Source organism: Acanthaster planci, linkage group LG11 (assembly GCF_054643075.1).
Source record: "Acanthaster planci isolate LZ-2023a linkage group LG11, COTS_SCS, whole genome shotgun sequence".
In the NCBI taxonomy this organism is placed as follows: Eukaryota; Metazoa; Echinodermata; class Asteroidea; order Valvatida; family Acanthasteridae; genus Acanthaster; species Acanthaster planci.
Window position 1 is genome coordinate 102,023 of NC_141787.1, and position 26,894 is coordinate 128,916.

The following is a 26,894-nucleotide window of genomic DNA, read 5'->3' on the forward strand; positions in this document are numbered from 1 at the left end:
TTCTTGTGAATACGCGTTCGAGCACGACCAATTTCACTTTATAAAGTGGACTGAAATTCAAATTATATCTGAAATAGAACTGTAGACAAATTGTTTATGACGATAATTTGGCTATTATGTTTCAGCTATGGCACGCATAATGACTGGACATTTTAATCTTCGAATTCCCGAGATATTGACCTTGCAATCGTTTTGCGGGGACTCCAGCAGTTTACTTTGGCATCACGCTTCATTGTGCAATAGTTTTAAACTGACTAAAAAAGTGGTGCACGGCCAAGACAGAAAGCTTCCATCTTCGCTTTGACAAAAAAATTAAACACCAGGAATGCCAAACTAGCAAATCAGACAAAAAGCTAGGAACAGAGACAAAAACACTGAATATATCTTGGAATCAAAAAGGACACTTCTGACAATTTTCAACTTCTTATATTCAGCTTATTTGACACTATTATTTGTAAATCCTGAAAAAAAATTGCGCAGACCTGCACCTTCATCTGTGCACGGATTTCTAATTAAATTTGACATAATATTTTTCATATGTAATTAGCGATATTGGTGGACTTTTGAAACAAAGATACATGTACTATTAAAAAAATGTACATGTTTATATGCAGTATTATCTGCAAGATTAGAAAACAAGAATAAGGTTAATGGATAAACAGTTCTCACAGTATCATTTTCTCTGAAAATTCTTTTCACATTTTTGAAAGCTAATATAAGTAAAAGTATGTACATATAGATGAAACTCTGACCAAAACTGGGTGTCACAGCAGAATGAATAATATACACTACTGGCATTAAACTTAAAACTCATTAACTGCAGTGTGTCACTTCTGGAGCTAGTAACCCTCTATTACCTCGTGTAAACGCACACATATGCCTCATATCTGCGTTCGAGGCACTTATACTATACATCATAACAGCTCTCATCCTATGTGTACTAACAAAACAAGGACAAAAGTGAAACGAGAGCATTGTGTGAAGTAGCGATATAAGAGCAAAACAACCGAAAAGGCAACATAAGGTCAAAGGGCAAAGGTCACCAGATAAAGGATTAAAACAACAATTAAAAACGGATGAATTTCCTCAAATAATAAACATTAAACAGAGAGTTATCTTCCCAGGTAAGGGGATAACACGTTAATGTTATTTTGAACCACGGCAGTGTTGAAAACCTTTAAGTGAACATAATCGAGTACCAAAGTGATGTAAAAAGCATCAGCAGGAGAACAAGCAAGTGTACCAACGCGTGCACATAGTGCACTCGTTTGTACGGCATTTACTGGTTCTGAAGGGTGTAACACTTGGGTACTCTACAGTATAGGGGTACCAGGCAAGCACCTGGTGAACAGGTAAGAAACAAAATGCTTAGTCCCAAAAAGGAGATAATGGGCACGTGGGAAGGACAGAACAGGAGGTGACTGGTAGAAACTCTTATGGTACATATCAAATATTTTGCATAAAACAAAGGTTTAAGCCCTAAGACAATGGGCAATCTTTTCAGACATTTTACAGTTTTCAATGTAAAAATGACATTAACATGGCAAATGGCACTCCGCTTGCATCTTTTATTGTGAATATCTATTGATAATTACCACTCAACAAACATAACCAGATGTGGAGGGGGTGTTTAAATCCTTTGGCCGAAAACATCCAAAGCCAAAATACAGTGGGGGGGGGTTAAGTACATGTATATATCTATATCCCCACATATAAAGTGGAATGCATACATGTATATGATCTATCAAGCTTTTCATGGTGAAGATAGCAAGTTAGTTGTACAGGTTTGCGGTAGCACCATGCGAGGATATCCGTCCATGGTGCTACCGAAAACCTCTACAACATACATGTACTTTGTATGGTAACTGAACAGAACTATACACATTTTACAGGTACATTGTATAACCCAATCTTAGGGTTAATATTATAAATATGTACTCCTACAGTTTTATCCTTTATGAGCAATTTACACCTGCAAATCAATTATATTGATTACCAACATTTTCAATCATGCAGAAATATGACAATACTAGCAAACACTAAAAAGGTTATGTATTGCTCTACAACCAACAAAACCAAATGTGGTGATGAATGTGTTTCATTCACAAAGTACCACAAACAATTTGAAAAAGAAATCGCAACTTTCACTATTTATTTTCTGCCACTTAGTTTTATCACAAGGAGTACTTTTCCCAAAGATACGAATATGCTTCCACCACAATTACATTGAAAATAGAAAGCTTGTTTGGGTGCAATGTTTCAGTTTTAGTAAATCAACAATTGGTGCATTTCTAATGCACACTCTTGATGCACTTTGGGATTTCCCAAATTTGGACAAATTATTTTATAACCAACCAAAACCACAAAAGTGGTAAAAGCAAATGCCACTTCAGCTAGGAAAGCCAATGTACATTTTTGGATTTTCTAAATAATGTCAAAAAAAATCAGTCCAGAAAGATTATACATACAGTACGACAAGAGGATACTGTAGGCAAATTCAAAACTGTATCAATAAAAGCTTTGTATGGTGTATATCACACAAGAATCAAAGCCTAGATATACATCAAACACATACTTGCTTTGAAGGTGAAAAATATTTAGCATGAAGCGTACATTTCTTTGATGCGCAGTGTGTACCCAAAAAACCCCCAACCCGTGTGTAACATATTTTTTCCCAAAGTTAGGGGAAAAATCTATTCTAACCAAAAAAAATTCTATAAAACTGACGTCTTCAAATTTTTAAATTAGTATTAATTATGTTTTAGTCAAATGCCTTGAGCATCAACCATTGACAGTTTTGATGTTATACAAGAATCACTTATCATTATTACTATCATTAGTCTTCAGTTTTGAAAAGATGGGATAAAAGATATGTAACTTCTGGGTGGTTTTTTGGGGGACACCCTGTATTATTAGGATGTGAATTAGGCCACATTTCCTCAGAGAGAAACGAGTGACTGACTTGATTTCTGCATGTTGATCTTGGTATGAATGTCACTCCTACACAGCGGGCAGAGGCGTAAACTTCCACTGCATGAGCCACAGCAACAGACATGACCACAGTTCAGGAACAGAACATCAGACTAGGAGGAAAGCATTGTTGCAATATGAAGATAATGTTACAAGAACATCAATAAAAAAATTACGACTGGAGTCACAATGATAAATGCTTTAACTCATGAAAAAAATTCGCTCAGCAAGGGTACTAAGTAGCCATCTCAAAAACCTTCTATGACAAATTGCAGCCAACTTGCGGACAAGTTGCAAACAAGTCGCACACATTGCTGTGGGTATAATTTGCAGGATCCCAAAAACTTTTCATGCAATCTTGAGACCATGATGCACTTATTACATGGTTTGTGTTAAACAATCCGACCTCACTGCATAAAAATCTATGAGGATTACTTGAGGTATGGATTACTTGAGGTATTGATATCATGATTCAATACACACAGAATTTGACAGAACGTGTGCATATGTTCCCTATGCTTTAAACCAAACAATAAACCTATGAATGAAAGAGATGATTCCCTTATCACATGAAAAAACTGAAAGAACTCACATTATTCTCCATACAGATGACACATTCAGCATTGACTCGAACTGTCACTTCCTTCATAACAGTAGCTGCAGCAACAGCACTTGCACTATCCTCATCCATAAAGGGTGCAGTAGGATTCATCCTGGGTACAGTTTCATTAGACTCAATCTCCTTTGCTTTCACCGATGCCATCTCCCTCTCCTTGATAAATTCACTAATGTGTGATAAAATTGCATGACGTAGACCAAGTTCATGAACACCCATCTGTAAACACAAGAGATAAAACAGAAATGGTTTCTAAAGAAATTGCCTCATGTTACAACGAACTGTAATCAAGCACACCTGATAATAACAAAATATATGTCGTCTTGTTTTCAGTTACATGTTGAATTTTTCTGTTTCACTCATTCACCTGTGAAACTGCAATTCAGTGAAGTAAACAAAAGACTTTAAAGCTGTTTCCACAATGGACTTTTCCTATTGGAAGGGTCAAATGTGACTCATGAGGGCATTTTGCAGAGCCTCTCAATATTCAAATTTATATAACGGGTTTTACCCTTACCCAACGTATACATATTCATCCGAAAGTCATGCTTTATTTTGTCAAAAGACATGTTGACATGCTTTATTATGATCTGGGAATAATGCATTAATAGCACCAAACCTCCGACTGTATCAAGATCCGCCATGACTGCAACCAAAAAAGGTACAAAGCACTGGTAACTTGCCACATATGCACTGCACCATGAAAAGCGCATGTGTCATGTATCCTTTCTAGAGCTACTTTTAGCATGATTCACACTGTCTGCACTGGACTTATCTTTGTAAAAGTTTTTATATGGTCAGTCTACTGGGAGTTGTTGGCAAGACTAAGCAACTACTGGATTTAGAAAAAATAATTAAGAGGAAAACATCTCAGGCTTTGTGTCCTGGACTTAATTTGGAAAAATATAAATATAAAATTACCTCCTTTAAATTGCTATCTGTCAATTGAAGCATGGTTTCTATGGTAACTCGATGACGGGCAAACTTAGGAATGTAATCATCAGCTCCTGCCCTCTCCAAAATTTCCAAAACTGACAACTCCAAGTGGTTTTCCTTAAACAGGAAATAAATTTTCACTCAGCATGATGCCGAAAACTCACCATAATTACACCTTTGTGCTAATTAACAAGCATATAAAATTTAAAATTGAAGTTCCAGTGAGAAATCATTTGATATTCAAAAGAAACGAGTAACTATTGGAATGAAACTTCCTCATATATTATGATCAGATTCAAAGACTAAACAAGAATCTGTGTCGTCAAGTTTTCTTTGTGCTCAGTAACTTCAATCCCAGATGATTGATGAACTTGGTCAACAAATGGTTGTTTTTCTCCCTAGTAACCTATGCACAAAACACTTCCTGCCTACCACCTAAAACCAATCAGTGGTTGTTATATGGTCGTCTCTTAAACTTGCTACTGAGTGTTTTCATCCAAGTTTGTGTTGAAAATGCTGAAAATGGTGCCCAATGATGCATGGATCCTTGACTGTAACCAAGGCATACTAAAAAGTACTTCTGGACTATTTCAAAACACTACTATATGTTTTTTCTCTGAAATGCACAAATTGGTTGTATTAATCCTTTAAAATAGGATAACCTTTACCAACCAATCCCTTGGAGTGAGAATTGATTATCTCACCGACCTTATTAAATGATTACCTTTTTTATCTCATAGCTTCTAGAATATGAAAAGCCTTGTTACCTTATTTTCACAGCTGATCAATGAGTAGCTTTGTTTCTGAACCATTAGTATCTGGATTGTGAAAAGAGTCTTGCTCATTTAAATAACTTTGTATACCTGATCAATGAGTGCTTGAGGTTTGCGATCCATTAGCCTCTGGAATTGGATCAGCCAGTAGTCTTGAACATCATCTTCACGCCTCTGTTCCATCTCCAGCTAGAGGAAAAGCACATTTTAAACAGCTCAAACCGTTTATATATATCTTTCAATTTTTTTCTCATCAGCCTTAACCAACTTTATCCCATACTTCATGTGAACTTCTACATCCAAAAATTAGGAATGCACCTTATTTACAAGAACTTCATTTACACTATGACTTACAAGTCTTTTCTTGAGTTCCTCCTCCCTATCTTCTCTTTCTATCATCAGTTGTTTCAGCAATGCAGCTAGTTCTTCTCTCTTCTGTTCCAAGGTAATGTTGGCTGACTCAGCTTTGACCGAGCGTTTCTCTAGCTCAGCCATAGTTACCTCGGCTAGTTGTTGTTGTAACATGTAAATCTGTACAGATTGAAATCAAAGGATTTTGTTATCCCTTGCTCTCGGAAAGTTAACTGTTTGGTAAGGAGCAAATATCCTCAGCATGAAGAGCTCTGGAAGGTGGGACATCACAGTAGGGTACCATTTTCACATTAGAAAACCCCCTGTGATAAGGACTTCAATGGGCAAAAATACAAACTATCGAAACAAAAGTCAGAAGACTTGCCAATCCACTCACAGGGGATAATATAAACTTCTACAAAAATAATGAATAGATAAAAACACCGGTAATAATCAAACAACACTAGATCATAATGGCATGCAGTAAAAACAAATTAAACAGAAGAAACAAAAGCACAAACAACTGTTACACACAATGTCCTCCCAATGACAAACAATGAGAAAAAAATATGTACATACAAACATACAACTTAGACAACAAAAATATAAATCCCACAATGAAGTATGAACCAGGATGCGGAAGCTAGATGACAAAGACAAAAATGCATACTGCACCCCTGGTCACCTGGGACAGACTTACCCTCATACATTAAATGAATGACTCCAAACAACTGTAAAATAATAAAATAGTGGACACAAGTTGGTCAATGTTCAGCAGTGTTCAGCATCTGGGGTCGGAATCACCCCAGAACAAAGGCCACCACATCACCAACCTGTGCTCAGCATGAAGTGTTACATAACTATCCCCCATATCCTACTGCTGTTTCCTGTGGAGAAAAGTCCATTACGTGAAACAGTCATGCATGCAACAGTCCCTTCACATTAATGGGGGTGTAACCGCAATGTCCCCAACACTCCCCTGGAAAAACAAATATTTTCCCCAACACATCTGAGGAAAAAAATAAGAACTTGATCTACATTCAGTTTTCTCCTAAGCTAATATTGACCAAGAATTCAGGAACATGTGTCCGTCGATGGTTCCTGTTTCAAATGACTGATATGCAGCGGGCTGCTGATACCATTGTTGCCATTGGACCATTAGCATTTGTTGTGTGGGCCACAACATTAGTTGGTGTCCACTGCACTGGGGGAGCAGACTACAGCATCGCCAGCAGTGCAAGGAGTGACATCATCACGTGTGCTGATGGCTGCCTCTATTTCACTGGATAGGGGCTGTCTATGCAGGTGGTTCCAGCTGAGTATTCTGATTGTCCCCTGGGTTGGCTTGGTGTGAGGCACAGACTTCTGTGGCCAGAGCAGGAACAACTGGATCAGTTTCTACTTGCTGTGGCACAGCTGCATGTTCAGGTACATCCTCTGTGGCAGGTTCAGGAGCATAGATGACTCCATTGGAGCATCAAGGCACACTGAGGTACTGTAGCTTCATAGGGTTGAGGAGTTTGGTCAGGAATGTCAGCAGAATCTGCTATAGTTGTTTGTAAAGGTCTGATCACTGGTGTCAGGCAAATGACTCTGCTGCACAGTGTAAAGCATTGACAGCAGCATGCCTCAGGTGCAGAACAACAACTTCTCCATCTGAACCATCAGAATCAGTGTCAGCCATGGCTGATCTTTCCTCTTTTGGCAGCTATTTCTGTGGAGCAGTTGGTCGCCGAAGAGAAGGTTCAGGGCCACTGAGTGGGTCACTTGAGTTGTCATCACAAGGCTGGCGCAGGTTTTGATGAAGAAAAATGTATCATCCTACTCCACACTGTGGTCCAAGTTCATAAACTGGAGGGTCATTCCCTTGCAGTGAACAACAAGGATCTTCTGCTCTAAGTGGGATCTTAGCTTTCTGGGTCCTCCTGTCTCATTGAGGTTTCTGAATAGTACCCTGTCATCAGGCTCAAGGATGGAACTGTGGATTTTCCTGTCAAAGTGATGCTTGCCGCATGTTGCAGATTCGCCCACACTTTGTCTGGCAAGGTTGTACCGGTAGGCTTTAATCCTCTCTCATTTCCACCTCTGACTATACTCCAAGTGGGTCTTTATGTTGGTGGTAATCCATTGTTGACCAAAGGCGAGGTCAATGGGGAGACGAGGATGATGTCCATACAAAAGAAAGAATGGAGAGAATCCTGTTCCGTTTGATCAAGTGCATTTGTAAGCATGAACTGCATCATTTAGTAAGTCCTTCTGTGTTGTCTTGTCTTCACTGAGAAGAGTCCATAAAATCCCCAGGAGTGTGTGATTAAATTTTTGAACCAGCCAATTTCCTTAGGAGTGATAGGGAGTGGTCCTCAAAGGGGTTATGCCACACAGCTTCCGGTGCCTCCAGAAGAGTTCATTTTCAAACCTTTTAACCTGATCATCTTTAAGTTTTTGGGAAAAGCCAAACCTCAGGACAAGGTCGTCGAATATTTTGTCAGTCACATTCTTCCCAGCCTTGTTCCTTGTTGGGTAGGCCTGAAATGATCCATAACGTCCAAAATACATGTATACTCTGATCCCACTTTGCTTCTTTCCAGATGGACAAAGTCAATAAACAAAAGGTCAAAGGGCACTGTCATCACTATATACATTGGAATGGCTCTCTAGTTGGCCGGTCTGGTCTCTTCTGCTTGAGACATCTGCATACATTGTTGACAAAGTGCTCAATATCTTGCTGCATGTGGGCCCAGTAGAACTTTTTTCAAGCTAGATGAACCGTACGCTCTGCTCAGAAATGTTCCATCTCTTCATGCCATTTTTTAAAGATAGTCTGGTGGTACATGAGAGGGAGGACTAGTTGGGAAGTTCTTCCAGACATTCATTGTAGTATCCCCCTTTCATCCAGCTCCAGCTTGTCCTACTCGCATAAGATTTCTCTGCTGTTGGACTCCTGCTTGGTCCTTCCAATTGGGGTGAAACCCTGTTTCGTGTACTGGATAACACGGCCAATAATTTCCTTGTTATGCTTGGCTACATGTATCTTCTCTGGGGTGAAGTTTTGGGTTAAAGTAACCTCACTGTCTGGGCGAAGTGATGAAGTGCACAAGGCAAAATCCCACGGAGAGCTACCCAATGATCCAGCTGTTACACCGCCGACAGTGGCTGTATATTCCTCAAGCTTGATCTCCTTTGAGAACTCATCTTGGAATTTCTTGATATCTAGAGGCATTAGGGAGAGGACATCTGCACTTGTGTGTTTCTTCCCAGGACGATATTTGATGGTGAAGTTGTAGTTTGCAAGCTGAGCTACCAATCTATGGCACACTGCATTAAACCTGGCTCAACTGAGGACATAGCGGCTTACTGTCTGTGTGGACTGTGAAGGAGAGAGCATAAAACAATTAATCCAATTTATCTGTCACAGCCAAATTTAAAGCCAGGAATTCAAGTTTATGCGAGTGCAGGTAATACTTTTTTCGGACCCGTAGCAGATTAACTTCTCCTTTCCGTTCTGCTGTTGATATACATGTAGGACTGCCCTGAGACTATGATTCGAAGCATCAGAGTGGAGTATGAATCATTTATCGTGCATAGGAAAGCCAATTACTGGTGGTTGTGTGAGGCAGGCCAACAGGTCTTCCAGTATATGTTCTCGGTGGTCCATGTCATCTTCTACTTGACGGCACTTGGTTGTGGCCCTTACCAGTAGTAGGTCTGCACTTCATCTTCTTTAGGGGCTAGTTGCAGTAGCAGATCGTACAAACCTTTGCTTTCTGCAAGAAATTGTAGGTGTACTGGCACTAATATCCAATGAAGCCAAGCAACTTTCTCAGCTTGCCAATGGTGCTTGTCTCATCTCATACAGCCTTAACTGCTGCAACATCTGATGGGTCCATCCCATGTCCCTGACTTGAAATGACTTGTCTGAGGTAATGAATATAGTTGTTGCCCAGCTGTCCTCTGACCATAGAGCCCTGATGGAAGACTTTTTCTTAATCCAGAGTGGAAAACAAGGAGTTTCCACAAAGCTTTTTTTGTACATCCTGGATGCAAGGGATGGGTTTTCTATCAGCGATTGTCTTTTGCTTTAATCTCGATAGTTGCAGCAAAGATGGAGAGACCAATCGAGGTGAATGTGCATTTGAAGGTCTTTGATACAGCCTGTGTCATGTTCACCTCTGGAAAAGGCACTTGCTTCCAATCTAAGCATTTACATGGCTGTCTTTTGTTGTTCTTCAGTCACTTGACATCACACAACGAGACCCATCCGTCATCACTGGTCTTTGATGATATGAATTGACACCTTCAGTAAGGTGACTTAGTCTGTGTACAGTAGTGGATCAAAATCTCTAGTGAGCCAAGGTTAGTGTGTTTTGTTTCCAGATGACATCATAGTTTCCGATACTCACCATCGGTATAGAAACCCTTTGTGATGAATGCCTACGTTTTGTTTCAGGACAAAGGTACTAACAAGAAAAATCTTGATTGATTCCTTGATGTCTTGGGCAAGGCAGGACAACTGATTGCATAACTCTGTTGCATCTTTTTCCTGGTAGCGTAATCTCTGGATTTGTCACACCACCGGGAGTGTCAGGCCTGTCCCACCCTCTACGTAGCTACGTGGGGCTGAACCTGGAATAAGTGAACCAATTAAAGCATCAATTATCTCATGTTCTGAGTGCCCCTTTGCCTTACCGTTTTCAACCTGGTGTGTTAGACCGGAGCCTGACAACCAGTCTTGCTGTCCTTGTTCTCCAAATTGGCAAGGCTTGCCGGTGAGGTGGATGTTGGAGGTCTGCCATGGTCTTGTTGATCATGGAACTGGAGGCTTTGCAATGCTCTACCTGCGGCTTGTCACTGACATTAATTGTCTGGACAAAATCAACAACCCCCTGTAAGTCAACATCCCCTTGTCCTATCTCCCCCCAACTCCTCGCTCAACAAGAAGCAGTTGCCCCGCCTAAGCAGCAACTTTGGGTTGTCATCTGGGCCAGAATGTCAGAGGTGGTTACATGTCTTGATTAAAGACGCCTATAAAAGTCGACCAACTTGCTGCATCAACAGACCACACAACTCTTGTGGTGACTCTACCATGGCTACCAAAGTCAATGCTGCTGGGGTCCACTCCTCACGAGCTGATTTTCTCTGGTCAACCTTCCATGGCCTCTTCACCCTCCTTAGCTAGTTGCAGACATGTTTCGAAATGAGTGGGGACTTCACAGGCCGCTTCTCCTGCTACCACATGCCACATTGGCTCTGATCAATTGACAAGTGCTACCATTCCTTCCCAGACAGGCACAGGGCAGGAAACGCCTGTCCCTTCGTGGTCACTAAATGTTGCACCCCTAGACATTCAGAACAGGTTACCTACGAGGCACATTAAATGAATGCATCCAACTGTAAGATAATAAAAGGGTGGACACTGGTTAGGCTGGTGTAGTGGTCAAAGTTCTGCACTGTTCAGAATCTGAGGTTGGAACGACCTTAGAACAAAGGCCACCACAACACTCGCCTGTGCGCAGCAGAAAGTGTAGCATCACTATCCCCCACATCCTACTGCTGTTTCCTGCGGGAGAAAAGTCTCTTACGTGAAAAAGTTATGGATGCCAAGGAGTGGGAACAAACAGGACCTTCAAAAAAACATGGGGGTGCAACCTCCACATCCCCAACGTATACAATTACAGTACAAACATACAAAAATGTCAAATAGGAATACAAAGAAACTTTTTTAAAAAGAGACAAAACAAAAAGAATCATTCTGAATTGGCCTAACTCAGAATAATTCAGAAAACTGAAGACAATTGGAGAATGTAGCAAAGAAAGTGTAAAGTGTTCAAGTGTTATAACAAACCATCCACACCTCTGGCTCTGACATGAACTTGAGATACCTACTTCTTCTGTCAGTCTCTTGTGCTTGGCATCTTTGCTGAGCAGCAACATCTCAAATGCTTGTCGTTGGAATTCTTCAGCTTTCATTAATTCAGCTACCATGGCATCATTATTCAGCTGCTTTGCTTGAAGGTGGGAGCTCAGCTGATCAAATGCTTCATTCTCGCTATCATGCAAAAAAGAGCCAGCGCCCAACTTAATAGCTTTGTGATTTGTGGGTTAAATCCAGTCATAAATACATGGTCTAATTAATATGTTCACTTTTTGGTCATTACATGAGCATAAATGAAGTAAATAATTTTGTCCTGAAGTGCAGCGACTAAGTTTGCAAGATGAAGTATGACTCGACAAGAAATGTCTTCTGTACAATAGAAATTAGGCCAAACTTTTATATTCCTTGGTCCTCATGCTCGCTGACAGGGAACGCCCCAATAAAAAATAATAATACATTTTATGGAGGGTATGTCCCCTGACCAACTACTCAGAAACATTTTTAATCTTTTCTCTGTTGATATTAAACGCAGAATCCTGCAAACACTGACATTTGTCAGGCTTCATACGCATCCATAGTAAGCATCCACAGAATATTCTGGACATTACCAAGTATTGATGGTCTGACATGCGACTCAATCATTGGTCTTAGCCTAAGACGTCCATGACTGATAATATTTTTCATTACACTACAGCTCCTTCACACAACTGTTTAAACTGTCTTTTTAGTGTGAGCAGAAGAGTTGGTAGTTAAAAACACGAGCGCACCTTCAAACAAAACTATCAAACAGATATTAAGTCTAAGAGTTTTATAACAAAACCCTTGTTTTTCTCACACCTATCAGAAATGTGTGAAAATTAGTGTTTTTAGCAACTACCAATAAAAATGCAATGCTATTTCTCCACCCTGCTCTTCAAGAGGTTTTTGACAAAAAGCTCAAAGACAAAGGAATAAGAAAAAGTCTGGCCTTCGAACAAAAATTCCAAGCTACACAAAAACCTTCAGCATGTTTCACATGAATACAGTTTGGATTCATGAGTCACAATAAGCATTTTAATCTGCATGATCATATAACTGAGACATAAATTGTAAGAGACAGCCTTTCCTTACATGGAATGAATTTGATTAATTAGAAAATATTACTACATCCCACTAACCTGTCTTCAGCTTTCTTCCTGATATTTTCCTTGTGTTTATCATATGTGTTTCTCAGTTGCTCTAGCTCATAGTTCTCCTTTACAATAACCTGCATGAAGTCTAGGATGTCTCTTTCTCGTAAGAAGTCGTGTTCCTCTGCAATAACGCTAAATGTTGCATCCAACTCCATTCTGGATAAATATTCCAATCAATATTTTGCCAGATTCAATTCATTTGACAATCATTGCCTGAGGCAGGTTGTGCCTAGATGTCTGTACCAATTTGGTACTGGTTTATGATTATTATTACTCAATAGATTCAAGGGCAGTCTCAATTAAACTACAGAACCATGCTATAAATATTTTTGAAGTTCGAATTTATCTGAGGTTAAAGAATTCATGACCCCACTTTGTGAGGTATTGGTCTCAATGTCAGTTTGATCTTCATTGTGATCTGTAACCATGAGACAGGACTGATAAATCAATAATTAAATGTCAAGCTGCCTTTACCTCTCTTTCTCCAACTGATCCAAAAGTGCTTCTTTCTTGCGTGCTCTGTGGTGATAAATCAACTCTATCAATTATAAAAGTAGTTCACCTTATTTGTAACATTGATGAATTAGGAAGTTCAACATGGTTAGAGCCAATGATTTTCCGTTTCAAAAATGGGTATTTTCTGTTTCACCAAATCCCAAATTCTGCTTCGGAAGTTCAAATTTCATTTCATCCCTTTGTAAGCATGAAATCGGAGAGCAAGTTTTAAACTATGCATGGAAACCATTTGCCCAACCATACCCCCTCTAAAAAAAAGAAAGAAAGAAAAGCAACAAATATCGTTTGGAAGTATTCTGCACTGTTTCCAACTTTTGGTAATTTCTGTGATGAAATTCAGAATCTGAGCCTTAAAATGTATGTTTTTGACTGAAAACCTCACTTTTCATCAAACACTTCGAGGGCCCATTCAGCTATGGCACACTAAGCTTACTAGGTTTCATTTAATTCAAGAAATATGTAATTCGTCTTCCATTTTGCTGCCTCAGTTTCATCGTTTTGCCATGCAGTACTAGCCTTGTCTCAAGGCGTCTATGCAGATTCACAGACTGAATTCCTGACGTGTGCAATAAGCATACATGTAGGTGACCCACTCTGCGAAAAAGGGTATTAAAGGATACTATGCTATTTCATACTAAGGGCTCCTTATATGGACATTTTGTTTTTTACTTCTTGGTTTATTCAATTCTATTAATGTGATATGATTATGCAAAAATCAATATATCTCCAGATTGCAAAATGCCACAGGGTTCAAACCTACACAAAATTAAAGCTTATATTTGAATATGTATGCGACTCATTTTGAAAAAAAAGCCCTATAATACCCATTTTTGAAGAGCCGGTCACAGAGTATGAGTATGAACTCGTTTGCCCCTTGATTTCAATGCAAGTATGGTGCACGTGTGAACGGCTAATGTGTGTGCCGTACCGCGCTGCTGCGCTGTGCCGGGTAGTGCTGCACACAAGGGGCTCACACGCCATAGCGCTTGCAAGAATCGGTAGCGGTGCCGACGACGGAGTGGTGTAATTTAGCATTTTTCCAGCATAATTCGTACATTAAATGGAAGCATTTTAATAGGGTTTGGTAGGCATTTATTTGTAGCACTTTGCACCAAGTTTTCTTTACTTTTTAAGCCATTCTTAGTTGGAAATTTTGCAAGTTCCATCTCAAGTAGTGGATTCCATTTCAAAGTGTTGATTCTGCGAATTCCATCCATTTTCCGCGATCGCAGAAAATAATTGGCTCTAATTGGTAAACAATTTATTTCTCCAATCTGGTAGAGCAAAGCAAATGATAACCCCTCACCACTTCCGGATCAAAGTGCACGGTGCCAAAGTGAAAGAGGCCCAATATCATAAAAGCATCGAAAATGTGAATAGCATGTTTCATCTGCACCATACACTTCACAATTCACTGCCATTAAAAATGATATACAAATATCATCCGTAACTAAAAGTAAAGTTTCAAAAATCTATTACAATTTCACTCACTTTTCATTCATCTCCAAAAGCTGCTCAACAAGGTCAGTAGACTGCTTCTCAACTTAACAAAAGAAGAACAAGATTATGATGCATTAGTGATGTATATGTCAATGTTTCATTCCTTCTTCCAAATAGGTTATGGTTTTATTCTCTCAATATGCAGCTCTTTAATGTACACAATGTTTTTAAACAAGCTGCTCCAGTATCTTCACTTAAATTGCCCTTTACAGTGAAATTAAATTTCTTTATTAATTACAATAAACTCTCGATAACTCAAACACCAGGGGAATGGATAAAAAATTTGAGTTATCCGGATTTTGGGCTAATGAAAGTTCCCTAGTCTTACCCAAACATACACGCACAGTGCACATGTAACCCTACTTGCCCCAGGGTGGCTATTGGAGACATTATAAGTGGCTATTTCCTTACATTCAAGAATAAATTTCTTGTAAAATTCATTAGTTTGCTAAGATTTTCATGTGTGTTTTATGTAAAATGTTCTATTCTAAAAAAAAAAATGAACATAAACTAACAAAACTGCACATTAATGCCTATGCTTTCAGCGGGAATGTAGAATATGTTTAAGATTAACAGAGTTTTGAGTTAACCAACTTTATGAGTTAACAAGTTTACTATACTTGCAGCTTGTAAACTGAGAAAGAACAAGTACCTCTGCAGTGCAGGCCATATTGAAAAAGTTGATATTCTTGGCCCACAGTGAAATCACAAATATCATTAAACTTCATTCCTAAAACTGACATGCACATTAATGCTTTACCAAACAAGCAGCATCCCACTTTGGTCCTAAAGGGGTTAGGACTATGCATTACAAACACAAGGCAAGTAAATGTACGCTAAGGATTGACAAACTCCCACACACCATCATGTAGCATAGCAAGTAAGTTTTGCTTCTCTATGTCACTTCTTTCTTGTAGTGTCTTAATACCAGAATCCAAGTCAGCTTGTTCCTGAAAAAAAATTGTAAACAACAAATATTGAAATTGTAAGTTTGTCATGAGCAGGTACAGATCTAGACTTACAAGCTGTAAACACATACATGCAGATAACAAAGATAAGAGGTTAAAACTAAAGACAAATTTTCAGCAACAGCTTTTGTAAATTTCTGACAAGTTTTAGCATCATTGTCAGCATTACCGGTGCATCATTACTGTACCAGAGCCTAGGACAGTATATTTTTCATGTCATTTGAGTGAAAAATAAAACTTTGAGATGTTTTACGTACCGGTACATTAAACTTTAACTATCAATGCTACATTATTAATTAGTAAAATTGTTCCATTTCATCTGTGCTTTACGAATAATTTATTCCGTAACGATTAGTTAAAAGATAGATATGAATAGTGACCTTTTCCAATGCCTTGAGTAATCCCATGTGTCGTTGATCTGTCTGAATCATCAGTCGGGCTTGATCTCTCTCCATTTCTTCAAGTTCCTTTTCCATCCTTACCCTCTCTAATCTTTTTTTCCCCTGCAGAGGAATCCAATTGATTATAACAGCAGGGCCTTTGAGTAGTTCTGTAAACAAGGTTCAAGGGCGACTCTCAAAGGCCAATGTACAACCAATAGAAGTACGATGTGTAATACACAATATGTAATATGAATAAGTACGTATTTATCAGCCGTTGTTGACTGCTGTGATATGGGATATGATGAAATGAACACCTGAGGGATGCATAGCCCAAGTTAGTTCTTTTACCTGAAGTTTCTCATACTGCATTATGCTGTTACTCAAACTGGCTTCCTCTTGTTCAAGGCTCTGGAGTGATGGTTTGTCTGTGACAGGACTTATTTTGGGAGGATCCAGCACACTCAGAACATGTTGGGATGGTGGACTGTAATCAATACCACACTCTAAAATGGAATTACATGGACATGGTAATTAACAATGCAAGTAATCCATAGACAAATGAACTTTGTGTCAGGGATATTAATTTTCATAAGCGGTTTTACGGCAATGTATATATAAATTTAAACCACTGCAAGAACTTGCAAAAAATTCACAAGCTTACTAATTTCTTTGCTGTACTGGAACCCCCCGTCCCCCCTCAGATCCAAACTTTGCAAACAATATTACGTATTAGTGGGGAAGCATCCATTTGCATGTAGGCCTACATACCTCCACAAAGTGACTTCATAATTGCTTCAATACCCCGTATACACACACTCGCCAAAGGATGTTTCATGTTATTTGCATCCAGAGTCAGAGTCTGCAGAAAAAAGTAAAGACTCAAAGCATATATTTCGAATGATACAATAAAACAAGGGCCTGAAGAAGACGCATGTTGTACACTCAACTAAAGATTGATTTAATCAAACCTGTTTTAGAAATATAAAATAAGTGTTGAAACTCCTTGCTAACTTTCTCTGCATGATCTGCATCACAAATAACAGAAAAATTTTAGTACTAGACGTGCATGTATTAGGTATCTAGCATGCAGTTAAGGGCTAGTACTTATTGCCAAGAAACCAGCATGGAGGTACAACAAAGACATTGGCCCGAAAGGGTGCTTTTTTATTCCTGGCATGTAACTCACATGCCTTTCCAGAGAATGTTGTATTAAAGGTTACACATTAAAGGTTATGACATTCACTTAGGTACTGGTCAATACTAGATAACTATTGAAATATTACGCCCTTTTCATTGAAAGGGCAATATTCGTGGGATTTTAAGATAATCTATAATTTACAACCTCATGGCTACCAGGGAAGTGAAAACATTTTTCAACTTTCCAAATCCAACAATTGTAGTTTCCTCTAACCCCCTCAGCATTTTTCTAAATGGCTGACTCAACCCGTCAAATTCTGACACCCTTTCGCCGCTGAGTGGGTATATGTACTCAACCAGCCAGATTCCAACAGTCCACTTACTGTGTCGGTACACAACCCAACAAATTCCAACAGGCAGTAAATTGTTGGGTTTTGGTATAGAATGGGGATACTTGGTCATATACTATGTATAAGGAATGGAAACACAATGTACAGTAAACTAAGTCGACATCGCGTAACCCATCATATCGTTCAAGTCCCCTGGCCGACTCGCCCCTTACCGACTCGCCTCTTACCAACTCTCCCCCTGACCAACTCGCCCCTTGCCCAACTCGCCCCCTAGCCAACTCACCCCCTGACCGACTCGCCCCCTGGCCAACTCGCCCCCTGGCCAACTCGCCCCCCTAAGTTTGCCAAGCACGTATGGCCGGCCCATTCACCATTTAATTTTTAAAAATCCAATCAGTTGGAGATGGAATCGGTGATTGCTGCCCGTAAAAATAGGTTTTGGCATTTGTAGCGGGCACCCAAAGTTGAGAATTATGATAGTTAAATATTTAAAGCTTGGTGGATGTTCCCTTTCTGTGGAATTTGGGGTAAAAATATTTTTTAATATTGGTAAAACTAATTCAGTATTATCGTGTCAGGTATAACTATCTAGTCAGGTATAACTAGATAGGGAAACACCAACAGGAAATTGACAAGATTAGAATGTCTTTTTAACTACATCACATCTTTTCATTAAAAAAGCTACCGGGAGAATATACGTTCTTTTTCCCCTCTTCTTTTTGGCGTCCCTTCTGCGAACCTCAGTCACAAACCCAAATATTAATGGGATGGAGGGTTCGAAGTTTTTAATCCTGAGGGTATGTTGGATGTACAAATAACCTAATCAGACAGTAGATGTGGGAAGCGCTGAGACGTTTGAATAAATAAGTGATTAGTGGTGATGTCCAAATATCCATCACCGTCCGTGAGTCGTTCTTGTCGCTTCATTAGAACCATTCGGTTTTATTTTACACACTGGGCCGGCCATACTTGCTTGAGGTTCCTAGGGGTGAGTCGGTCAGGGTGCAAGTAGGCCAGAGGGTAAGTCGGCCAGGGGTCGAGTCGGTCAGGGGCGAGTCGGTCGGGGGCGAGTCAGTCAGGGGTGCGAGTTGATGAGAAGGGGTGAGTCGGTCAGGGGGCATGTTGACCTGACATCGCATGTTTTTCTTGGTCCCTTTTCCACAAAACCACAAAAATTCTTCTGTGTAAGTCGGCATTAAAAAAAATCATGCTTCCGTATCAGTTTCCTTCACCGCAGTTGCCAAGAAGTGTCAAGTGACAAGTCCCGTAAACGCACAGCAAGCATGAGTACATCAATACCAGTAACCCCTCATAGTGCTACTTTCATGCACTCTGTCCATTTTGGGGGTCGCCTTATTGAACGTAGTCTGGTTCCCTGCCCAAAGAATCCCTGACGACCCATGATAACGATTTGTCAGGTAGCCAGAATCATCGGGTCTGGTATCCAGACTATATTGAACGAACTTAACCAATGCGCGTGTGTGGTGGATGAGTGTATGTTTTCTGTACCGTAACTGTATTACGTACATGTACGTACTGCACTGTCGAGTCAAGATGTGATATGCAAGTGGCTTGCAGTCCTTGCTTCATCCTTAAGGGAACATGATCAATCAAATTTGCAGCCCGTGAGGATAATAATCAAGAATAACTTTGCTGGGATCAACCATGGAGGTAGAAATAAACCAGGGTAAATCAAAGCCATTGAATCAGTGCAAGGAATCATAATGCACATGTACATAGGCAATACATGTGTGCGTGTAAGTCGGCAAAATGCTGACTTACAACACAAGTCGGCAGTCGCGTAAGTTGTAATAATTTCTAGAGTCCCAAGAGTGCCGACTTTACTGTACTCATCCCTTCAAGATCCAACAACTGCAGGGTTATACAAAATTACATTTTTGGGGGGGATTAGGTTACTTTGTTTTATCTTTGGCTTCTCTGAAAACAGCAAGGTCACCGAACACACTGGGGCAATTTACATGTATTTCACTCCTTAATGACAGGTACATGTACATGGCCAAATGACTCCCTTTACAGGCACACACATACCAGCAGCACTATTCATCAGACACCCAGCAGCAGGTACTGGGCAATACCGACCATACCCACTAAGTCAAAACCCAACGCTATTACATGTCCTGCATCTGTACAATACAGATCCCATCAGAACCCAACACTTTATGTACATGTGGTAAGTTTCATACGTACACAGAACTCAACGCATCAAATTTCCACAAACTCTGCCGTTGCAAACTGAAGGGATGGGGAATGATAGGGTTTTACATTTGCAACATCTGAGAATTAAGCCTTAGTCACCTTGTAGAGCAGCCATCTTACCTCAAGCGTCCGAATGTAGCATAATTTAGATGGCAACTCCTTGATTTTATTGACAGAAATGTCCAATGATCTCAAGGACTTCATTTGGACAATACTCCCTGGTAGTTCTTTAAGTTGATTACCTATGCATCCAATGGAAAGAAACGAAACCAGTTTGAGGAAGCGAGCAACCCATACAATCATATTCTGTATATTAGCCTTGGGAATCTTTGCAGCAAATAGCATGCCATTACTCTACACAAGCACCCCACAGCCAGCCACCCTGCTGTTTGGCAGGTATTTCAATACCGCGTGTTGTCTACTGACTTGACAGGTGTTCTTTGTTAAGTGCTCTCACACTGACTATCTTTCATTTATTTTCAGTCTTTTATTAATGTTGCAGGTAAAAGGTGTTCTTTTCAAAATACATACTGTAACAATCATTTATTTTTGTGCCAGCCACAGCAGTACTCATTAAATGTCTTACATACCATTGCCTGGCCTCAGCCAGATGTGCCCCTAGCTGAGGCCACACAATGGAATGCCACATAAGATTAGCCATTCTTTTTTAGTGTGTAACTGGAACTTCCTTTGTTAACTGACTTGTCACTTTCCTTTGAAACCCTTTCGTTTTTTTAGCCCAGTGTGAAATTGGGAGTTGGCTGTGTTGGTTCGTTTTATTTTCTTAGACATTAGTACCAGTGGACAACTCTGCACTGCTGCGGCTTGGTTAATGAAATGTAAGAGTTGGATAATTTAGTTCCCCTCCAACTATTTTTTGTTTAATACACTACTGACACTGTAAATTACTGGCTTTTGGTTATATTCTTTGTGATTCAGATTCAGAGGCCGTTACAATACATAGAAGCATTTGCAAAAATTTAGAACATGAAACAAAAATATAGGATGCATACATGTACCTTTAACACTAAGTGTCTGCAGAGCCTGCAGTTTGCCAATATCCCGTGGAAGCTTTTTGAGGTTATTGTTGTCCAAAGCCAACACTTGTAAGCCACTTATATCTGTCACTGCATCAGGTATCTCAGAAAACTTATTGCCATGTAAATCAAGTACCTAAACAATTAGATCAAAGGCACAAATAAATCCATCCAATAAAAATGTTCAAAACATGATATCTTTACAATTTCTTGCAAGGTGTCACCAAATATTTATTATACATACATGATGTAAAAATTAACAGTATGTAAAGGTGCAGTGTTACAGCCAGCCTTTTTTCAGTGCAGGACAATCTGGTAATGGCGAACAGAAAGAGTGAAGCAAAGCCGGGGGTCCCGGTCATGGCCAGGGTCCAAGGACCCATATAAGGGGACTTTAGATCGCTTTTTCAATGAGCTTTTATACCCAAAGTGATCAAGAGCTCAATTTTTTTTTAATCTTCCAGGTAAAAAAATGAAATTTTCTCAGTGACTAATATTTATTCTACGCTTTTTAAGGGTTTTGAGCTGGTCGGTGGACAGTTTCATCAAGCTTAGTACCAGACGGTAGAATGCTGTTGTTGAGATCCTCGACTAGCACCAACAGGCATAGCTATAACACCGTAAATGTGCATGTACCTTTGAGGTCACTGATGATAGTTAACACACAACTGCTTTTCTACGGCTATTTTCAAACAAATTAAAACAGATTCTTTTCCTGTGCTAAAACTAGCAAAATATCACCAGAAGATAGTGATAAGACAAAGAAATATCAGTCCTTCCTTAAATATAAACTCAAGTACTAAGTTATAATTCATGTAAGTTGCTTTATGAACTCACCCGTAACATAGCTAAATCTTTTATGTTGCCACCTCCTGATAGTGACGACAAGAAGTTCTCACTCAAAATCAGGGCCTGTGGTTCAGAAAATAAAAACTGATAGCCTTCAGATTTTCATTTTCAATACAAGATTTCATACACAGACCTGTCACAGTCACTAGGCCACATAGCCAAGAATAAGTACTGTGGGTACTAAATTTAAAAAACAGGACAATTGCTAGGAGAATTGTTATCGTTTACATGAATGAAAAAGTCACAGCCATGCGTCCCTGATTTTAGGCATGAATTTCTCAGTTAAAACTGTCCTTGCAACAAAGTGCACTACAGGTTCAGCCTAGTTGTCCAAACCATGTGAAATTGAAAGACCTTTCAACTAAATGGCACAGAAAAACATTGCGTCAGCCGAGAAACCTTTAACACACTAGCGTTGCAAAATTCATGAAGAGCATATAAGCTAATCAAAAATTAACACTCTCGTGAAAACTGGTTGTATTAATACGTAAAGTGTGATCACAGTTGCCTGTCAACACACTTTTCCTAGACAATCTTTTTGTGGATCAATTTCAGTTATCATCTCATTGATAAATCCTTCATGCTTCAAAGTATACCAATGTAATGCTCATTTATAGCAAGGTTACAACAGGGTTGTAACACAGTCACAGACAGTGAATTTTTATTGGTTGTGAATTGATCGCATGATACTGCTACAAGCGCGCATGTATCATTCACGCATCACATGCACTGGCGACGTTACCCAGCCACAAACAATAATGAACAACGGTGATCTTTCCACAATTGACGCGTTGTGTTAACTGCATTGTAATTATATAATTTTGAGTACGAAATGTGGATAGCCATGATGGTACTCTGTGCCAATTATTGTAGGAGATGTGCACTGTTTCAAGGACATTGAAGCACTGTTTCCGTTCACATGGCTAGTTTCTTCACGTTGATCATGACAGAGGCCCCTGGGTTATGAGACTTCCATTCGTGCACTCAGCAATGCTTGTGGAACACAATAACATGCTCTGATCTGTTTCTGCTGCGAAAGCCATCGCTGTTTATATAAAATGCTTGTGCCGTTGTCTTTTCTCGTCTGCAAGTAATCTATGACCATGGTATAACAAAACAATTGTTGCCTGCAGTGGCAGGGTCCATGGGTTTGTACACCCTCACTTTGCCTCAAGTGTCATTTGCCCCTCAGGTGTACAAAACACCATGGACTCCCACACCACAGGCAAAAATTATTGACTAGAATATGACTTACTTCTTTCCTTAATACCTTGCACATAGAGAATGTGCCACTGGGAACCTGCATTCAGAAATTAAAATACACATGAAAAATGTTATCACATACATGTACATATACTGTACATGCACATATATAAACAGTAAAGATTAGAAATGCAACAAGTATTTATATGATTATCAATGAAGTATATTCATACATTTACAAGGGTAATTCCAGAAATTAGGGGTCCATTTTTTTGTGTCTCTGTCACATCTGACATACGATTTTGTAAGTTCGGAACACACTGTCTAATTTCCAAGAGTGATGAATTAATGCAAATTACCTGCTAAACAAATAGTAACAATTTAAAATTAATTCTGGTAATATTTCCATGTCAAATACCAAAGGTCAGATGTGACAAAAATGTCACACTTTTGGACCACTAATTTCTGGAATTACCCACCTATAATCTACAATCATGGGTCAGAAGTTCATAGCATCTTGTCAGTATCCCCTTTGACGATGTCTTCTCAACATGCATCACAAAGGGGATCTTGTGTCTTGGATGTAAAATAGACAACTGGAACAGGTGTACATGCACCTACATTTCGATGCTTTTTGAAAAGTAAGTGATTTCGTGTAGTCTTTTTCAAAGACCTCAGTCAAGATGCACATGTGAAGTGCTGCATTACAGACCTGTGCTATAACAATAACCCTAATTCCACACACAAGCATAGTGCAGTTCAACTGACATAAAACATTGCAACCTTTTATCTGGGACCAAAACCATTTAGTGGTATTTAGCTTGAAGACTATTTGTTACATATGCATACCTCCGAAATTTCACAACGAGAAAGGTCATAAGTTGGCTCAGGAGATTCTGTTGCCTGTAAATTGAAATTTAAAAATACAACTTAGAACAACAGATTTTTTTAATTACATGTATATTATAAATTATGTATATCCAGCTCATATAATAAGGGTACATGAAATGTACATGTATGTACTTTCCAACTGTCACAGTGTCAGCTTTATTTTTGCTACATAATACGTATGACACACTTTGCTTTGGGAGGACACTGTCTGTTGATGTTTGATACCCACTCTAGGTCTCATCACAAATAGTAGGCACAATCAGTCTGTTGGTTTCCATAGGCATGTGCTGATGTGCTCAGCTAATTAAGTTGTAAAAGCAGTTTTTGTCTCAGATATGCAATCCAGGGAAGATGGCTGAAGCCACCAAAGCTAGTGGCTTCCAAAGGCAAGTGTTATATTGACTGCTGTAACCAAGCAACTACTGTACATGTAATTTAGACAAGGCCTTTTATTTACCAAATATTGGCAGTGCTCCATCCTCTTCCTTGCACTCTCACTCTGTCTGTGTAGAAGCTTAGGCATGTTGATTTGATGAATGCTGTTGTCTGGATTCATTGGAGTAATATGCACAGTCCCAATGCTTGATGATGTGAGACCTCACACACACCTTGCAGTCAACTCCAAACCAGCTGACACTGATTAAACTCTTCAAGTAAAAGCTGAAATGCAAGAACCAATAGCTAGCCGACATCACAAATCCACCGTTAATAAAACTGCCTACTGGTTTAAAATCACTAATTTGAGAAGACATGATAGAGGAGGGGGGAGAATCTCTGCATTCATGCTAAAACTTAAAAGCAATTCCTTTTATGCATACAGACATGTCTGTATCTAATAAGAGCTTACGTGTAAATAGTACAGGTGCAGTACTGATCTGTACTCTAAATGAGGGCAAGTTAGTGTTTTTTAGTGAGTAGCACACAAGTACACAAACTGTGCTTCATCAATTAACAGTTGTAGTAGCAAAGTTCAAACATAACGCTGGTCAAAACATCCGGGGACCATCCAAACCCTTTTTGAAGTCCACCAGCAGACCTGTCAAAAGAATTGCCAGCATTTGCCATTTACTGATCAAAATGTCACAACGCTGCCGGTATGTGTTCTGAAATGAGGGAAATGGTGAGGGATGTTTGATGTACATGTACATGTACTGTAGGCCTAAATCCTTTAATATCTTGGGACAAAATGCAACAATAAATGTGCAACTGTACTCACATATTCAACCAACAAATTGGAAAAATTTATTTTTGCCCTGTCGTGACTGTGTAACATACAAAAAAGGGCCACTCGAAACCTTGCGTGCCTTGACACACCAGGCAAGATGTGGCTTGTACCATATCCATAAACGTCCGGCTGGCCAATAGTATAAATGGAATCGTATAAATAGTTATGGGGAAACCCTGATAGTACTAGTAGTAGGCCTAGGCTTACTAGTTAGTCATGTTAGTCTACTAACATGACTAACGTTATTATCGTCCGGGCACTAGAGATTGATCAAAAATCTTGTGTGCGTCATTATACCTTCCTCGGGGATATGTTACGCCCCAACTATAGCATAAGTCCCAACTATAGTTGGGACAGTCCCAACTGTAGTGCTGCAGTTGGGCTGGCCCAACTATTGTTGGCCAATGTCTGTGGGAAATGTCTCAACATTATCCAAGTCAATGTGTCTCACACTTGACACAATTCATCAAAAATGAGGCACTTAGCCCTATGACCAATGACATGACATTTGTAAACAATGTGACTTTGTCACATGCTGGGCACATCATGCACACAGGACCTCTCTGCTGTAGTTGGGCCGGCCCAACTGTAGCACTCTTGTTGGGACGGCCCAACTATAGTTGGGCCTGATGCTATAGTTGGGGCGTAACAGATATATTGATACGTGTATGATGTAGGCCAAGGCCTATGGCAAAAAAAAACACTTTTTAGTACATGTAGGCCGAGCTACATAGGCCTATTTCCCCACTCACTGCGCTCAACAATGAGCTTGCCAAATTTTATGGCCCTTTCCCTATCTAAATGATCCAATATGCTTTAAAACGCTTGCCTGATAAAAGTAACGATACAAATAACTCACCAATGAGGCTTAACTTTGGGCCATAGTGCCCATGCGATATGCTTACTCAGACGCACACACTGACATGACAGTGACAGTCAGGTCATCAGGGGCAGTCAGTCACACTCTGACAGTGACACCGTTTTCACCGTTGGCTTAGAGCTCAATCATATGTAAGATCACTGAGCCAGACTAATAATATATGATCCTATCCACGAGAAATCAAAGGTTGAAACACACCAAACTGCAAACACGACTGATTCTTCTAGTACAACTACATGTACATGCAGACACGGCAGGGAAAAAAAACGCAGCAATCCTCCATTACAACATTCTAAAAATAAGATAAGGAGCTAATAAATAATTCATTGTCAGTCAGCCGACGGAACATACGGTGTCCTCTGAATGTCAAAAAAGAATTATTTAGTTTGAAAATTATTACTTGAGCCTTCAGGGCTGCGTTTCAAATTGAAAAGAAAGGTAATCCTAACAAAACTGTATCTGTGTAAGAAAGTCAGCAAAGATCCACAAGAAACAGCACACCAAATGTAATAACAACAACACAGCGACACCGGTCAAGTCCTGGACACGCTTGAGCGGTTTCATTATGCAAGACAATAACATCAAGGTCGATTTCTCTAAATATCTTTTACATAGGCCAAATTATCGACGATTGGAGATAGTTATTCCCTGAGGTTGTCGCTGTAAAGGTCTGTGAATATAATAACCGCAGGTTCTATTTCCAGATCCGAAAACTTACAGCTAGAGTTCTCCTTTCATTCAGCTCGCTGGTACATAATATAGGACAGCGTAGATTAGACCATAATAAACAACAGTTAGTGCGTCTCCAAGTAATCTTTTAAGAGAGGGATACAAATTTTTACTGTAGTAACATATCACCAATCCAACATTTGGCTTTTCACAATAAGGAGTGGCAACTCCGGATCCTATAGGATGCACCGACAATCAAAATAAATAACAAGATCAAACGGTCTTCTGGAATTCCAATATTCTGTATTCCAATATGTACAACACGAGCTCGATATGGTATTAGAAAGTGAACGTCTTACAGAATTATTTAATTATTTAC

The 26,894-nt window shown here is 39.5% G+C and overlaps 1 protein-coding gene across 1 annotated transcript; it reads right to left on the reverse strand.

Annotated features, from left to right (window-relative positions):
* Window positions 1-404: 404 nt before the first annotated feature.
* lrsam1 (leucine rich repeat and sterile alpha motif containing 1) lies at window positions 405-26,047 on the reverse strand. Its single transcript, XM_022252053.2, has 20 exons — window positions 25,826-26,047; window positions 24,199-24,401; window positions 23,700-23,753; window positions 22,903-22,947; window positions 21,636-21,710; window positions 20,781-20,934; window positions 19,882-20,003; window positions 16,826-16,916; window positions 16,406-16,560; window positions 16,055-16,177; window positions 15,569-15,656; window positions 14,698-14,749; window positions 13,165-13,209; window positions 12,676-12,846; window positions 11,530-11,692; window positions 5,650-5,826; window positions 5,386-5,484; window positions 4,508-4,639; window positions 3,563-3,805; window positions 405-3,083 (listed from the first exon to the last, which is right to left on the reverse strand). Exons 2-20 carry the CDS (start codon window positions 24,295-24,297, stop codon window positions 2,940-2,942), a joined length of 2,232 nt encoding a protein of 743 aa, XP_022107745.1. The 5' UTR covers window positions 24,298-24,401; window positions 25,826-26,047; the 3' UTR covers window positions 405-2,939.
* Between the last annotated feature and the right edge of the window lie 847 nt (window positions 26,048-26,894).

Excerpts from the sequence above, each read along its gene's own strand:
- lrsam1 (XM_022252053.2), bottom strand. The coding sequence starts at position 24,297 with ATGAATCCAGACAACAGCATTCATCAAATCAACATGCCTAAGCTTCTA. Across the intron at positions 23,754-24,198 it reads TGGAGCACTGCCAATATTTG|GCAACAGAATCTCCTGAGCC; the intron begins GTAAATAAAAGG and ends TTCAATTTACAG. Across the intron at positions 16,178-16,405 it reads TGCAGTATGAGAAACTTCAG|GGGAAAAAAAGATTAGAGAG; the intron begins GTAAAAGAACTA and ends ATTCCTCTGCAG.